The 17,033-nt window shown below is 55.0% G+C and overlaps 1 protein-coding gene across 4 annotated transcripts in view; it reads left to right on the forward strand.

Annotated features, from left to right (window-relative positions):
- Positions 1-17,033, forward strand: part of PPP6R2 (protein phosphatase 6 regulatory subunit 2) — a 59,356-nt gene that overhangs the window by 13,072 nt on the left and 29,251 nt on the right. For 2 of the 4 annotated variants that reach the window (XM_068189294.1, XM_068189295.1), the window contains exons 2-3: positions 8,084-8,216; positions 15,530-15,775. In XM_068189294.1, the coding sequence (XP_068045395.1) occupies positions 15,549-15,775 (227 nt within the window). In that variant the 5' untranslated portion in view covers positions 8,084-8,216; positions 15,530-15,548. Of the gene's footprint in view, positions 1-8,083; positions 8,217-14,779; positions 14,933-15,529; positions 15,776-17,033 lie in introns of those variants that run through there. The other 2 variants (XM_068189296.1, XM_068189297.1) reach the window with 2 other exon arrangements.

Genomic DNA, 17,033 nt, shown 5'->3' on the forward strand with positions numbered 1-17,033 from the left:
CTGAAACACCTCTTTTGGGGCTGTGTGGCAATGATGAACCCCCAGTGAGTTGGGATCACTGCCTGGAGACCTCCGGTGTGTCCTGCTTTGCCTTTCTCAGGGATTCCAATAAGAATCGAGCAAATGAGCAAGGCAGGGACCACTGTCCCAGGCTGCTCCAAGCCCCATCCAGCCTGCCCTTGAGCTCTAGGATTTACGTAGGAAGCATTTCCTTTCCTCCTTTGGAGTTTCTCAGCATCCTAGGTGCCTCCGCCATTCCTCTGAAGAGAAATCCACAAAGGTCTTGGATTCAGTCTTTGCTATGTTAAAGATGAATATGTGAATTATTCCATCTTGGAAGCAGAGACAGAATGTGTTCCTCAGGAGTCTGAGGTGGGAGCCTAAGGAGGTTGAGTGAGCTCTGAAATAACTGAGTAGCACATAATTCTCTTCCCCTGGCACACTGAATCCCAGAAATACTGAGGCTGGAAAAGCCCTCTGGGATCACCGAGTCCAAGCTGTGCCCAGTGCCCACCTTGTCCCCAGCCCAGAGCCCTGCGTGCCTCCTCCAGGAATTCCTTGGACACCTCCAGGGATGGGCACTCCAAAGCTCCCTGGGCAGCCCCTGCCAAGGCCTGACCCTGTTCCATGGGGAAATTCCTGCTGAATTCCTGCAGGATGGTGACTTCCTCTCTCCCTTGTCCAGCACTCACAGGAGGAGGACCCCGAGATGTGCCTGCAGCCCCTGCCAGGGCTGACCCGAGACTTTTACAGGGTGCTCTGAATTTTGGACGGTGTTTGCTTGTCTCTCAAGGAAAGTTGGGTCCTTTTTAGGCAAGTGAAATTGTGCAGTCGGGAAATGTTGATAACCCAAATGATCCAATTTCTTGGGAAGAGCTTGGGGATAAAAATACGGAGTGTAAATTGTTGTGAGGTGGCAGTGGGGTGTTATGTATGAGCCTGGCACCGCTCCTCGCCTGCTTTCCTGGGAGTGCTTGACAGGTCTGGAGATGGATCAGGGCTAGCTTCCAGCTGGGCAGGGAGGGAGGGCTGTGCAGCAGGAGGTGGGAAAGGGCTGGGAGTGACCCTGTCCCTGCCCTGGGAGTCACCAGGCAGCAGTGGGACACCCAGGCACCCTCCATATCCCTGCAGGTGATGCACTGCCAGCTCCAGCTCCTTCCCAGGCAGCACTGGGCTGGGATAACCATAACAGTAATGATAACAACAGCAGCAGCAGCAGCAGCAGCCCCTCTGCTTGCAGGTGTGGGCAGTTCATTGCCATCAGTAACTGCACTGGGAAGTCCTGGGCTGTGTTTCCTCACCCAGGGCTGCCTGACCTTGGGGACAGACCTGCTGTGGTTTAAGTGTCTGACTGGAAAACCACAGCAGCTGCACGTCCATCCTGTGGTGTACCTGAATCACGGAATCAGGGAATCTCCTGAGCAGGAGGGGACCCACAGAGATCACAGATCCAGCTCCCGGCCCTGCACAGACACCCCAACAGTCCCAGCCTGGGCATCCCTGGCAGCAGTGCCCAAACGCTCCTGGAGCTCTGGGGCCGTGCCCATTCCCCGGGGAGCCTGGGCAGTGCCCAGCACCCTGGGAAAAGAGCCTTTCCTGGTGTCCATCCTATCGCTCCCTGGCACAGCTCCACGGAGATTTGAAAAGATTTGGAGCAGACTCTGGCAGCACAAGATGCTGGTTCTGTGCTGGATCAGCTCCTGTGGAAGATTCCCAGAGCTTGGCCAATAGTTTAAAATAGTAACTGGTCTTGGTGCCTTCTCCAGTTACCAGGATCATTCCAGGGATCTCATGATTTGCATATCGTTTTCCAAATGTCCACACGCAGAGGAAAAAAAAATTGTTGTTGCTCTGACCATGAGTTGATGAAGGAAGAGTTGAAATGATGTTTGCCAGGAGGAGTGGATTTAGGGATGAGCTGGGGTTGGGAGCAGACAGCAGTGTTTGGGCAGAGAGGGGTGGGCTGGCTGCTCCTTCATGGGATGGAACAGGAGCTCCAGAAAACTACCAGAGGGCAGGGATGGATGGGATCTTGGGAATTAGGAATTCCTGGCTGGGCTGGGATTGCCAGAGCAGCTGGGGCTGCCCCTGGATCCCTGGAATGTCCAAGGCCAGGCTGGACCCTGGGGCTGGAGCAGCCTGGGACAGTGGGAGGTGTCCCTGCCCATGGGCACCCCCTTGTCCTGTCCCTGCAGGCCTTGTCCCCAGTCCCTCTGCAGCTCTCCTGGAGCCCCCTCAGGCCCTGGCAGGGGCTCTGAGCTCTCCCTGGAGCCTTCTCCTCTCCAGGTGAGCACCCCCAGCTCTCCCAGCCTGGCTCCAACCCTGGAGCAGCTCCATGGTCTCTGGACTCTGTCCAGCAGTTTGTCTCAGCTGTTGTTTATTTACTGTTAGAACCAGTGGCTCTGGGAATATTTTAATTCCCATATTATGGCTGAGGTTCAGAGGAGTTGGTGGAAGCATCTTTATGTATTTATTTATATATTTATTTACTGGAAATGAAGCAGCAGAGACCAGAGCCCATCCCAGTGACCCCTGGGCTGTGTGGAGTCAGGAATGGGCTGCAGGAGTTTGTGGGTTAGAACTAATCAGGACTGTCTGGAGTGACCATCTTGGTCAGTTGGTGTTTGTGGTCACTTGGCCGTTCTGACTGAGCATTGGGACGGTGCCTGGATCATTTTACAGCTCTTCCACCCTTTAATCCCTGAATTCTTGGCAGAGACAAGGAGGGTTAGGGAAGAGCTGAAGGTGTCATAAAACCCCAAGTTCAGAAAGTTGATGCAGGTGTTGATGGTGTAAAATCCCCAAAATGGGAAAACCTCTGGGCCATTTCTCCCAGTCTTTGCATTGCTCACTCCTGCTGGAGAGAAGAAGCCGGAAAGTCCAACTGTTTTAGGCTGGGATTATTTTTTTCCTTTGACTGTATTTAGCCATGGAAGGGGCTGCCCAGGGAGGTTTGAAGCGCCCATCCCTGGAGGTGTCCAGGGAATTCCTGGAGGTGGCACTCAGGGCTCTGGGCTGGGGACAAGGTGGGCATTGGGCACAGTTTGGACTGGATGGGCTGGGAGGGCTTCTCCAGCCTCAGGAATTATGGGATTCTGTTGGGGCTGCTCTTAAAGCAGGTGGGAAGAGGCTGAATAAATCCCAAAATTTATGTGAGGGGACATTGAGTTTGTGGTTGTTCCATTCTCCTGTCAGCAGTGCAGGTACCCTGGGAAATGCTGCTTTTCCTTAATTCCAACAGCTCAAACTCTTTATCAGTGAAGTTCTTGAAGGAAGTTCTAACTTATATAAAAGGTTGAATTTAGCTCATCTGGGCTGATAGTTCTGATCAACCATGATAAAGTAACTGAGGCAGTGGGAAGACTTTAAATTTTGTTAAAAATAGCCGGGTTTTGTACATGCCTGTCCTTTTTCAAATGCTCCCATCCCACTGCTACCTCCTGGGATGTGCCATGGGATGTATGAGAAAGGCAGGAATTCTGTTCCTCTTGTGAGATTCATGTTTAAGGGTTAAATTGACCTTTTGATTGTTTTTATTGAGGAATTCCTTATTCTCTGCATCCTCTTCCAGTACCTTTAGCAGCCAAATAACCCTTTCCTTGTAGTTGGCTCAGAGCAGTAGTGGGTATGGATTCACCTCGGGGAAGGGGTGTTCCAGGCTCTGTGCATCCCTTCTCCTGGGGAAGGGGTGTTCCAGGCTCTGTGCATCCCTTCTCCTGGGGAAGGGGTGTTCCAGCCTCTGTGCATCCCTTTTCCTCAGGGAAGGGGTGTTCCAGGCTCTGTGCATCCCTTTTCCTCAGGGAAGGGGTGTTCCAGCCTCTGTGCATCCCTTCTCCTGGGGAAGGGGTGTTCCAGGCTCTGTGCATCCCTTTTCCTCAGGGAAGGGGTGTTCCAGCCTCTGTGCATCCCTTCTCCTGGGGAAGGGGTGTTCCAGGCTCTGTGCATCCCTTCTCCTGGCTTCCCAGGAGCAGCAGGCACAGAGCAGGAGGAGTCCCTGGCAGGGAGGGTCAGGTGGGATCCCAGGAACAGGCTCTTCCCCAGAGGGTGCTGGGCTCTGAGCAGGGCATGGTCCTGTCCCCACAGCTGCTGGAGTTCCAGGAGCGTTTGGACAGCGCTCCCAGGGACGGGATCTGTGGGGTCTGTGCAGGTGATCCCCGTGGATCCCCTCCAGCTCAGGATATTCCATGAGTCCAAGAACAGTTCTGTGCTTCCATCCACGTGCTGGCTGTTTAATTGCCGGCTCCCTTAAGCAGAGGGGCACAGGGAAGGATCCAGGCTCTGCCGGAGCCCATCCCTGTCCCTGCTGGTTGGACTCCGGGATCCTGGTGCAGGCTCTGCGATGGGCTCTGACCCCCGTGTCCAGCAGGGATGTGTCTCACACACAGCACCTGGCACACGTTCTCGCAGGAACAGCCACAGGGACAGCGGGGCTGCTCCTCCTGGGCTCTGCAGATCCTCCAGCAGGGCTGGTCCAGGTGGAAGTTCCCTGAGGAGAGCTTGAGAGAGGAGCTGGCATATATTGAACAGTTGTTCATGACTTGCTAATGTGTAAATGCTTTTCCAAAGGCACTGGAGAGGTTTTTAGTGGGTTTTAGTCTGCTCAGTAACGAGCTTTCCTTACTCGCCTGAGTGGATTCCATGGAAAGGCTGTGGAATATCTTGGGACCATCTGTCCTACGGCATGGAAGGTGTGGCCAGGGTAGGGAAGGTGGGCTGTGTTCACGGGGTATTGGCACACAGATGTGTGGAAAAGCTGCAACACACCTTGATTTCATTCATGTGCTTGGAGCTGAACCATATCCCTGCAAATTCTGGCCCCATCCCTGGCAGTGTCCCAGGCCAGATTTGACTCTGGCGCTTGGGGGACCCTGGGACAGTGGAAGGTGTCCCTGCCATGGCAGGGCTGGCACTGGGTGAGCTTTAAGGTCCTTCCCACCCAAACCATTCCATGATCCCCTGATTTATACAAAATGGACTTTCACTCTTGACTGATATTTTCAATTTGTTCATATTTTTGGGGCCGCGCCTTTCCAATGACAGCCACAGCTCTTTGTGTATATTTGGGATATTTGGGACCAGCTGCTGTCTCATGGAAGGAGCTGCAGATCAGCAGCCTCTTGAACTCCTTTGGGTTTTGCTCCCACTAAACTTCGGGTGAGCTCTGTGGGCATTTGGCCAACACTCCTCCTGAGGGGGACCCGGCTCCGTTTCTGCTGCCGTGTCGGTCCTGACACCTCGGCATGGTTTGGCTGCTGTGGGAATGAGGCTGGATGGGAGGGAATTGCGATCATCAGGAGCTGTGTCAGCCCTTGCCCCTGAGGAGCAGTGCCAGCAGCTGCTGCTGTCACCAGGCGTGTCCCTTGGCCAGCAGATGTGTCCTGGTGACAAAGCAGTGACACGGGGTGGTGGCAGGAGTGCTGGATGAGGTGACACAGCAGTGACACGGGGTGGTGGCAGGAAGTGCTGGCTGAGGTAACATGGCAGTGACAGGGAGTGCTGGCTATGGTGACATGGCAATGACATGGCAGTGACAGGGAGTGCTGGCTATGGTGACACAGCAGTGACAGGGAGTGCTGGCTATGGTGACATGGCAGTGACAGGGAGTGCTGGCTATGGTGACATGGAAGTGACAGGGAGTGCTGACTGTGGTGACATGGCAGTGACAGGGAGTGCTGACTGTGGTGACATGGCAGTGACAGGGAGTGCTGGCTATGGTGACATGGCAGTGACAGGGAGTGCTGGCTATGGTGACATGGCAGTGACAGGGAGTGCTGGCTGAGGTGACATGGCAGTGACAGGGAGTGCTGGCTGAGGTGACATGGCAGTGACAGAGAGTGCTGGCTGAGGTGACATGGCAGTGACAGGGAGTGCTGGCTGTGGTGACATGGCAGTGACAGGGAGTGCTGGCTGAGGTGACATGGCAGTGACAGGGAGTGCTGGCTATGGTGACATGGCAGTGACAGGGAGTGCTGGCTGTGGTGACATGGCAGTGACAGGGAGTGCTGGCTATGGTGACATGGCAGTGACAGGGAGTGCTGACTGTGGTGACATGGCAGTGACAGGGAGTGCTGGCTGAGGTGACATGGCAGTGACAGGGAGTGCTGGCTATGGTGACATGGCAGTGACAGGGAGTGCTGGCTGAGGTGACACAGAGTGACATGGGATGGTGACACACACAGGGAGTCCTGGCTGAGGTGACACAGCAGTGACACGGAATGGTGACAGGGAGTGCTGGCTATGGTGACATGGCATTGACAGGGAGTGCTGGCTATGGTGACATGGCAGTGACAGGGAGTGCTGGCTGAGGTGACATGGCAGTGACAGGGAGTGCTGGCTGTGGTGACATGGCAGTGACAGGGAGTGCTGGCTGAGGTGACATGGCAGTGACAGGGAGTGCTGGCTGAGGTGACATGGCAGTGACAGGGAGTGCTGGCTATGGTGACATGGCAGTGACAGGGAGTGCTGGCTATGGTGACATGGCAGTGACAGGGAGTGCTGGCTGAGGTGACATGGCAGTGACATGGCAGTGACAGGGAGTGCTGGCTGTGTCCAGGTGTCCCTGGAGGCTCTCTGGAGCCGTTCCCATGAGGATGTGGCGGAGCCCGGGGCTTGCTGGGGTTGGCCAGGCTGGATCCCTTGGTGTCCTGGCTCTGCAGGGACGTGCAGTGCCTGTGAGAACCGATGGAGAGAGGTCCAGGTTGGATATTCGGAACAAATACCTGCTAGCAGGGTGGGCAGGCCCTGGCACAGGTGCCCAGAGCAGCTGGGGCTGCCCCTGGATCCCTGTGAGTGCCCAGGACCAGGCTGGACCCTGGGGCTGGAGCAGCCTGGGACAGTGGAAGTGTCTCTGCCATGGCAGGGGTGGCACTGCAGGGGCTCTGAGCTCCCTTCCCACCCAAACCATTCCAGAGCTCCATGGTTGTGGAATGCACAGCCAGCTGAGACTGAGACAAGTTCTCCCTTCCAAACCCCTCTTGCTCCCTGTCCCTGGAACAGCTTCTTCTGTGCATTGTGAGAATTCCATGTGTTCTTCCATGGCTCTTCCAGCCTTGAGCTCTCCAAAGCACCGGTGTCCATTTAAGCCAGAGTTGTGCAGAATTTTATGGAACTCTTGGCGTTTGTGGCCCAGCAGAGAATTGCTGAGGATGTTCTTGATGGTGTCCCTGCTCATGGCAGGGGTTGGGCTGTGCTCCAGGGAACAGGGACAGGAGGAGAGGGAACGGCCTCAGGCTGGGCCAGGGCAGCCTCAGGCAGGGTGGACACCAGCAGGAATTTCCCCATGGAAAGGGGGTCAGGCCTTGACACAGGGGCTGCCCAGGGAAGTTTGGAATCCCCATCCCTGGAGGTGTCCCAGGAATTCCTGGAGGTGGCACTCAGGGCTCTGGGCTGGAGATAGGGAGGGGATTGGGCACAGCTTGGACTGGATGGGCTGGGAGGGCTTTTCCAGCCTCCCTAAATCTGGGACTCTGTCAAAGACTTGGGGACACAGATTCCAGATAAAAAGGCATTAAAGTTTAGAAATAAAATCCTGAGCAGCTTTTGTTCAGATCAATGCCCTTGGTTAGGGTGAATGTTGTACCTCCAGTTACAACATTCCATGACTGGATGATGAGGAAATGCATTTATTTTCACATTGCATTTAATTTCCATTTGATATGGGGACCTGCTGCTGGTTGGTCTCTGTTTGGCTGTAGCCCACAGCACACCAGGAATTCCTGGATTTCAGGAGATGGGTTAAAGCCCAGCTCTGGAGTTGCGGGGAGCTCATGGGCTGAGCCAGGCTTGGCTCTTCCTCTGTGATCCCATTCCACTATCTGTGGTCGTTCTGAGCCTCTTCCAGCCTGGCCTTGGACACTTCCAGGGCTGAGCAATTCACATTTGCCCAGTGCTGCAGGAGGGGGGGAACTGGCATAACTGGGAGGATCCTGAGTGGCCTGCTGGTGATGCCTTGGCAGGGGCTGTCAGTCCCTATGATCTTCCTTTGTGCTGAAAGGTTCTGTGAAAGTTCATTTAGGGAAAAAATGAAAAACCTTTGGCCCTCAGGTACCTTTGGTTATTGGTAACTTTTAAAAATCTTTTCCAGGATTGGAAGCTTGCAAAGGAATTCACACTGGATGAAAACCATTTCCTGAAGCTGGGTCTATTCCAGGAACTGTAACCCAAATGTTTCTCCGTTCGTGGAGGAGATTTCACATTTGAAGAAACTTCTACTGAAGGTAGGAACATCTCCCTGTTCTTTTGTCTTGGAATGGTTGGGTGGGAAGGGAGCTCAGAGCCCCTGCAGTGCCACCCCTGCCATGGCAGGGACACCTCCCACTGTCCCAGGCTGCTCCAGCCCCAGGGTCCAGCCTGGCCCTGGGCACTGCCAGGGATCCAGGGGCAGCCCCAGCTGCTCTGGCAATCCCAGCCCAGCCAGGAATTCCCAATTCCCAAGATCCCATCCATCCCTGCCCTCTGGCAGTGGGAGCCATTCCCTGTGTCCTGTCCCTGCAGGCCTTGTCCCCAGTCCCTCTGCAGCTCTCCTGGAGCCTCCTCAGGCCCTGGCAGGGGCTCTGAGCTCTCCCTGGAGCCTTCTCCTCTCCAGCTCTCCCAGCCTGGATCCCTGGGGTCTGAGGGGCTCCAGGTGCCGCTGCTGTTGGCCCCAGGGCTGCTTTGCAGGTGGCTCTCACCTGAGCAAAGGGGTAGAATCCCCGCTCCCCTGTGGGATCAGCCCGGCACTGGGGGATTTCTGGCCAGGGCCTGTGAAGGTCCTCATTAAGGGACCAGGTAATTCCCAGTATTGAGGATGAGCACTGTGATGCTGAGTGCTCAGTTCTGGTGGCTGCTTCTGGGACTGATCCTGGTATTTAATACCTGGAGTCATCTGAGAGGGGATCGTGGTGTCCCAGGGATGTTCCTGGGCATGGAGTCCGGGCTGAGGGGCTCAGTGCCTGTGTCCCTGTGCCATCCTTGAGCCTGGGCTGGCATTTTCCCCATGGAAAGGGGGTCAGGCCTTGGCAGGGGCTGCCCAGGGAGCTTTGGAGTGCCCATCCCTGGAGGTGTCCAAGGAATTCCTGGAGGTGGCACTCAGGGCACTGGGCTGGAAATAGGGAGGGGATTGGGCACAGCTTGGGCTGGATGGGCTGGGAGGGCTTTTCCAGCTTCAGGGATCCTGGGATTCACAGTGTGCTGGCCAGGATCCTCCCTAAAACCAGGTTCAACTGGGAAAAAGTGCCTCTCAAAACCTGATCTCAGGTCCATAATTGCTGGGAAGAGCATGGAACTCCTCTCTCCCTGTTCTCCTAGGCACTGCTGTGGCTGTTGCGGGAAATTCCCAGTGGAAGTGCCACACTGTGCGCTCATCGTGGGGCAGGAAAAGGGAACAGGCCGGGATCTCTCACCAGAGTTCCCCAGGGAGCAGTGGGAACCTTCCAGCAGAGCAGCTCAAGGCTCACAGGAGGAGCTGCCCTCTCCTGCAGCAGTAATTCCATCTGGGATTCCCTGGAGGTGTGGGAGCAGTGGGATCCTTCCCAGTGCCAGCAGTGGCTCACTCGAGCATTTTCCTGTTGGGAATTCAGTTGGGAAAGGCTCCCCTAGTGCTCCAAAGGGAGAGATTTTATGTAAAACAAGTTCTCCCATGGAAATAGGTGATGTGTTAAAGATGCACAGACTGGAATGGTTAGGTGGGATACTGGGAAGGAATTCTTGCTGGGAGGCTAGGAAGGGGCTGGGCTGGAATTCCCAGAGAAGCTGTGGCTGCCCCTAGATCCCTGGAAAGGTCCAAGGCCAGGCTGGATGGGGCTTGAAGCACCCTGGCCCTTGTGACAGCTTTGGTAGGCTCAGCCTAATTATTTGTGTGTCCCCAGGAGATGTTGATTCCCTGCCGTTCCTCTTCCTTCTGGGATCACTCCCAAATCCACTGACCCTGGTTTGGGATCTGCCTGTGCCTTTTCCTTTTTATAATTTGTGCTGGTTCGTTTCTTCCCTTTCATCCCACTGCTGAGTCACCAAAGGGAGGGAGTTTTGCTCTAAAGCTGTTTGGGAATTCCATGCCCAGCCCTTCCGTGGGAATTCAGCAGAGCCATTGATCAGCCTGGCCTTGTCTGTCTCTGTTTTCCAGGTGGATTTTCCAGTGGTGGAACAGTTTGCTGAAAAAGCTGGTTTGGGGGGTTCACATTCAGCAGGTTCAATAAATTGAGATTTTATTCCCTGGAGCTGGGATAATTTACTGCATAACTGGAATTAAAGGTGGAGAATTCTGGGATGGGTGTGTGGTCCTGGTGTGCTCCAGACTTCCTCCCATACTGGAATTGGAGGGAATTCCCTATGTTTTGGGGTATTTTTTGTTGCTTTGTTTGGCAAAGCTTAAAATTATTTATTCTTATGGAGAAAATAGGGGAGATTTTGTATTAAAAATTGGCAAAAAAAAAAATAATAAGCTTGAAATTCCCATCAGGAATCTGTGTCTGTCCAGGCTAAAATCCACCCTGGATGGAACTGGGACCTGGATGGAACTGGGTCAGAACTGCTGGAGTTGGGGTTGGCTTTGGGATTTTGTACTGGATGTTACTGGCATTGCAGGAGGATCCCCAGACTCTTTTTGGGAATGTCCTTCCCTCAGCAATTCCATGTGCTCCCACCTAGTGAAAACATTCGGTGTTTTATTTTAGCAGGAATGGTCTTAAATGGGCCTAAAAAAATCAGTAAATCTTGGGAATTTTGTCCCAGTTTCCAGGAGGAGTTGCCTGTGGGGTTCCTGCCCACTTTTCCTGGCGTTGGAGTGCACAGAGCATTTTGGAAAGGTTGGAAAATGCTGTGGATATTTTGTCTGCGCCTCTGTTTGCTGAGGCTCAGGGGGGCCCTTGGTGACACAGAACTGGCTGGGAATAACCCTGGGAGAAATCACAGCAACACAGGGCCTGGATAACTCCTGGAGCTGTGGGATCAGAGGGGCTGGGAAAGGCTCTGGGACCAGGGAGTCACCTGGGAGTGACCCTGGCACCGGCACCACGCCCCCGGGTCCCTTTGGAGTCACCTGGGAGTGACCCTGGCACTGGCACCACGCCCCCGGGTCCCTTTGGAGTCACCTGGGAGTGACCCTGGCACCGGCACCACGCCCCCGGGTCCCTTTGGAGTCACCCGGGAGTGACCCTGGCACCGGCACCACGCCCCCGGGTCCCTTTGGAGTCACCCGGGAGTGACCCTGGCACTGGCACCACGCCCCCGGGTCCCTTTGGAGTCACCCGGGAGTGACCCTGGCACCGGCACCACGCCCCCGGGTCCCTTTGGAGTCAGCCGGGAGTGACCCTGGCACTGGCACCACGCCCCCGGGTCCCTTTGGAGTCACCTGGGAGTGACCCTGGCACCGGCACCACGCCCCCGGGTCCCTTTGGAGTCACCCGGGAGTGACCCTGGCACCAACACCACGTCCCCGGGTCCCTTTGGAGTCACCTGGGAGTGACCCTGGCACTGGCACCACGCCCCCGGGTCCCTTTGGAGTCACCTGGGAGTGACCCTGGCACCGGCACCACGCCCCCGGGTTGCTTCCCTGCTGTTCCCTGCAGTCCCCAAAGGGAGCCTTGGTTTCCTGGAGCTGCCAGCAGCAGGAGGCTGGGTGATCATCTATGAAAAATAAATAATTAAAGGACAAATTCCCCATTGGAATTCCCAGCCAGGAGCTCGCTGGGCTCAGAGCATTCTGTGTAAAACATTGATTTTTGTCCTTTATGCAAACGAGCAGCTCTGAGGCAGGTACTGTCCAGGACACGGCTCTGGTGAGGGTGGAAAATGAAATAAAATGAGATACAATAAAATAAAATAACATATAAGCAAAATAAAATAAAATGTGTCTTCCCCCTAGCTCCTGAACAGATGGAGAAGGAGAAAAAGGACTAAACAGAGCAGAGGGGGTCCTTTGTTTGGGGTTTTTAACAGCCAGTGCATTACTTATTGGAACTTTCTATAAACTCAGCTGGAATTTTGTTGGCAGGGAATTGAATATTCCCAGCCCTGAGGAGGCAGGGTTTGTTAGTCTTGGAATTCTGTGTTGGAACAGGGAGATTAAATAACCTCCTGCATTGTCCCAAAATTCAAACACCCCAACACTGTTTTTTATCATTAGTAGGAATTAATTTATGGGTTGGAAGCTGGTGCTGCTGTGCTGGGACAGGGGGGCTTTATCCAGGTGGGGCCCAAAGACACACCTACAGAAATCACCTTCCCTGGTGGCCTCAGGCTGAGGGCTGGATGGGATCTTGGGAGGGAATTCCTGCCTGGCAGGGTGGGCAGGCCCTGGCACAGGTTCCCAGAGCAGCTGGGGCTGCCCCTGGATCCCTGGAATGTCCAGGGCCAGGCTGGACGCTGGGGCTGGAGCAGCCTGGGACAGTGGGAGGTGTCCCTGCCATGGCAGGGGTGGCACTGCAGGGGCTCTGAGCTCCCTTCCCACCCAAACTGTTTCAGGATTCCCGGAGCCTCTGGTTCCCATGCAGAGGATCTTTAATTGCTGTTGTTAATGAGCTGTCCCAGAGCCTGGTGCCTGCAGGGGTTGCCATGGGGCTCTCCTTGCTGCAGCCTCTCTCCTCCTCCCCAGCCCTGCAGTTCTGCAGAGCCTTGGAGGCTTGGGGTGACCCTGGAATTTCCCTGCGTGGGGTTTGGAGATGCTCCCTGGAATGTATCTCAGCTGCAGCCCCACAGCAGGTACTGACAGAGCTGCTCTCCTGGAGCCCCCGTGGGTTTTGCTCTCATTGGATATTCCACAAATAAAATCAGCGGCTGGAAAGGGCTTTGAGTGTCCACCTGAAAAAGGGAAAACATCTCTGCATTACTGGTGGCAAGAGAGACCTAAATTTAAGTACTGAGGTGGGAGAAGTGGCAGATCCCATGGAATCAGGGAGTTCTGGAATGGGTTGGATGGGAATGGGCCCCAAAGCCCCTGCAGTGCCACCCCTGCCATGGCAGGGACACCTCCCACTGTCCCAGGAGCTCCAGCCCCAGCGTCCAGCCTGGCCCTGGACATTCCAGGGATCCAGGGGCAGCCCCAGCTGCTCTGGCAATTCCAGCCCAGCCCCTCTTCACTCTCCCAGGGAAGGTCAGGCAGCTTTTCTTGGAGATGTACAAAAAGTTCAGGGAAGCTGTGGAATTGCCAGGATTACAATGGGTGTCAGTTTGGAAGGTGAGAATTCCATGTGGGTTCCTTGCCAATGGAGGGAATATTTCTGCATTTGGGTTGACTGAGCCCCCAAACCTCCTTCACTGAAGGCCTTTGCTGCCAGATTTTCCCTCGTTGAATTTTTAACCAAGCAGAGATGGTTAAAAATACCCAGAGAACAGTTTGTGAGGAACACACCGAGCCCAGCAGTGCTGTCACTGCAGTGTCACGTAGGTTGAGCATTCAGATGGCTGCTCCCAACTCCGAAATTCAGTGCTGAAATCCCAGCATCCCAAAATCCCTGGGGTTGGAAAAGCCCTCCCAGCCCATCCAGTCCAATCTGTGCCTTACCCCCACCTTATCCCCAGCCCAGAGCCCTGAGTGCCACCTCCAGGAATTCCTTGGACACCTCCAGGGATGGGCACTCCAAACCCCCCTGGGCAGCCCCTGCCCCGGCCTGACCCCCTTTCCATGGGGAAATTCCTGCTGGTGTCCACCCTGAGGCTGCCCTGGCCCAGCCTGAGGCCGTTCCCTCTCCTCCTGTCCCTGTTCCCTGGAGCACAGCCCGACCCCCCCGGCTGTCCCCTCCTGGCAGGGACTCGTGCAGAGCCACAAGGTCCCCCTGAGCCTCCTCTGCTCCAGGCTGAGCCCCTTCCCAGCTCCCTCAGCCTCTCCCGGGGCTCCAGCCCCTTCCCAGCTCCATTCCCTGGGCACTCCAGCCCCGCCAGGGCTCTCCAGAGCTGCCCCCAGGATTCAAGGTGGGAAAGTCCTGATGTGTAAAAGAAACTCAGTTTTTCCCCTTTTCCAGGTCCTGGTTCTGTGAATGCTTCACTCAAAGCTTCACTGTGGAAGTTACACCATGAAGGACTGAGAGATTTAAAATCAAATGGGAAAACTGGGGTCTTCACCCTTTTGCAAGGCCCTGCTCTGGTGACTGGAAGGCATAGCCCCCTCAGTGTCATTCCTGGAGGGAAGATGGGTTTTTAGGAGGACAGTGTCCAGGCTGTCCTGTAGCTGAGGTTATGCAGAATGCAACCAGCCGAGGATCAGGCGCAGGGGACATTTTTGGATGCTGGAAAAAGCCAAAGGAGAGGATGGAGAGAGTTCTGTGTGCGGAAATGAGGATGTGGGTTAGGTTAAAAACAGCCTTGTGATCCTGGGTATGGAGTCACATGGTGCTGCCAGATCATTTGGGAATGTGGCACAGGGACACGGCTGAGCCCAGGGGCTGCGTGTGCAGAGTGTGGGAGCCAGGGCTGGCACTGCCCAGGATGTGTCCAGATGTGTCCCCTGTGTCCCTGGGGAATGACAGTGCTGCCTGCTGTTTGTGTTAATGGCTGCAGAGGGACTGGGACAAGGCCTGCAGGGACAGGACACAGGGAATGGCTCCCACTGCCAGAGGGCAGGGATGGATGGGATCTTGGGAATTGGGAATTCCTGGCTGGGCTGGAATTGCCAGAGCAGCTGGGGCTGCCCCTGGATCCCTGTGAGTGCCCAGGGCCAGGCTGGACGCTGGGGCTGGAGCAGCCTGGGACAGTGGAAGTGTCCCTGCCATGGCAGGGGTGGCACTGGGTGGGCTCTGAGCTCCCTTCCCGCCCAACCATTCCAGGATTCCGTGAATTCTGTACCTGGTGCTGTGGCCAGAACAGAACTGTGAAGGGTTGTTGAGGAGCTGAGATGAGATGGTGAAGGGCAGAATTGGAAGAGGAAATGTTAAGCAAGAGGAAGAGCCCTGGAAGAATCTCCTAGGAGTGGTCTGAACAATGCCTTGGTTTGGTGAAACTCACAGCTTTTCCAAAATTTCAGGTTTTAGGAAAGCAAAGTGGAAAAACATCGTTAGTAGAACTCACACAGAGAAGAATCAGGATAACAAAAGGGCAAATTAGGGTTGGGGTAGGGGTGGATGGAAATGGGGGATTCAAAGTGCAGTGCCCCAGGAATGACCCTGAGAGGCTGGAGTGCCCAGGGAATGGAGCTGGGAAGGGGCTGGAGCCCAGGAGAGGCTGAGGGAGCTGGGAAGGGGCTCAGCCTGGAGCAAAGGAGGCTCAGGGGGACCTTGTGGCTCTGCACGAGTCCCTGACAGGAGGGGACAGCCGGGGGGGTCGGGCTGTGCTCCAGGGAACAGGGACAGGAGGAGAGGGAACGGCCTCAGGCTGGGCCAGGGCAGCCTCAGGGTGGATTTTGGGGAAATTCCTTGCCCAGGAGGGTTGGAAAGCACTGGATGAAGTCCCCGTCCCTGAAAGTGTTCAAAAAATGTGTGGACATGGCCCTTGAGGACACGGGGTGGTAGTGGCCGGGGTTGGTGATGGGACTCGGTGGTCTCAGAGGTCTCCTCCGGCCTCAGCGATCCCGTGATCATCCACAGTAGGTGTGGAGCAGTAACCGGTGCTTTCCTGCCCCCAGCCAGTCGTGTCCCATCACCATGTTCTGGAAGTTTGATTTGAACACAACGTCACACGTGGACAAGCTGCTGGACAAGGAGGATGTGACCCTGGAGGAGCTGATGGATGAGGATGACGTCCTGCAGGAATGCAAGGCCCAGAACCGGCGGCTGCTGGACTTCCTGTGCCAGCAGCACTGCATGGAGCAGCTGGTCACCCTCATCACCCACGAGCCCCCCGTGGACATGGACGAGAAGGTCCGATTCAAGTAGGTATTGGATCCCTGCTCCCCCGGGACATGCCAGCCAGGGATCCCGGGGCTGAAAACAGAGGTTCCACCTGCCTTCCGTCCCACCGCCAGGGGTGGCACCTCCTGCGCGGGAGGGAGGCTGGCTTTGAGCTCTGGGGCTGTTCCAGCATTTGGGGTTTGGAGGGAATTGGTTTGGTTTCGGTGGTTTGACGTTGAGTTGGTCTCCAAAAAAAAATCCTCTTACTAGTAATGTCTCAAAAAAAAAACATACCTCAAGTAATGTCTCAAATAATCAAATCTCAATGTCAAAAAAAAAAAAATCATATCTCAAATAAAGTCTTCAAAAAATCTTATCCCACTCTTCCCTCAAAATCCAAAGCCACTTGAGTAAGTTTTTATAGGAAAGGGAAGCACAAGAGGTAGAAACCTCTGAACTCAATGGGTTTCCAATCCCACAGAACAAAGAGAGCTGGAAAATGAATAAAATCTGGGATATTTTCAGTGTGCTGCACGTCCAGATCCTGCTGATTTCAGGGATCACAGCTCTAGGCAGGCCCTGCCTCTGCTTAGACCACGCTGAGCTCCTCACAGGGGCTTGCTTCTCACCAAAGTTGTGTTTATGGATTTTTAACCCAAAGTATACTCAAAAATATTGACACTTGGGTTTGGGGAGTTTGTTTGCTTTTGTGAGGTTTATATAAAAATAAAAGGCTGCTCTGGCTATAAATAGATGAAACTGGGCAGGTTTTTCCTGGTGGGAATGGATCAGAGCTGGGGTTGGTGGAAAGCCACAGAAGTGCCACATTCAGGTGTGGTTTTGGCTAAGAGTTGATAATGGTGTGAGGTGGCTGTTCCCAGGTGAGCGAATGCCCAGGAGTACGTGGGGTAGTAACTGGGAATATCCTGTGGCTGCTGTGCAAGGGTGAATTTGGGACCCACCCTGCTCTGAAGGGACCCACCTGCAGAGCTGCCTCAGCCCTGGGGCCAGCAGCAGAAGGACCTGGAGCAAGTCCAGAGGAGCTGATCCCTGGGCTGGAGCCTCTCTGCTCTGGAGCCAGACTGGGAGAGGTGGGAATGTTCCCCTGGAGAGGAGAAGGCTCCAGGGAGAGCTTCCAGCACATTCCAGGGCCTGAAGGGGCTCCAGGAGAGCTGCAGAGGGACTGGGGACAAGGCCTGCAGGGACAGGACACAGGGAATGGCTCCCACTGCCAGAGGGGAGGGATGGATGGGATCTTGGGAATTGGGAATTCCTGGCTGGGCTGGGATTGCCAGAGCA

Source organism: Anomalospiza imberbis, chromosome 5 (genome assembly GCF_031753505.1).
Source record: "Anomalospiza imberbis isolate Cuckoo-Finch-1a 21T00152 chromosome 5, ASM3175350v1, whole genome shotgun sequence".
In the NCBI taxonomy this organism is placed as follows: domain Eukaryota; kingdom Metazoa; phylum Chordata; class Aves; order Passeriformes; family Viduidae; genus Anomalospiza; species Anomalospiza imberbis.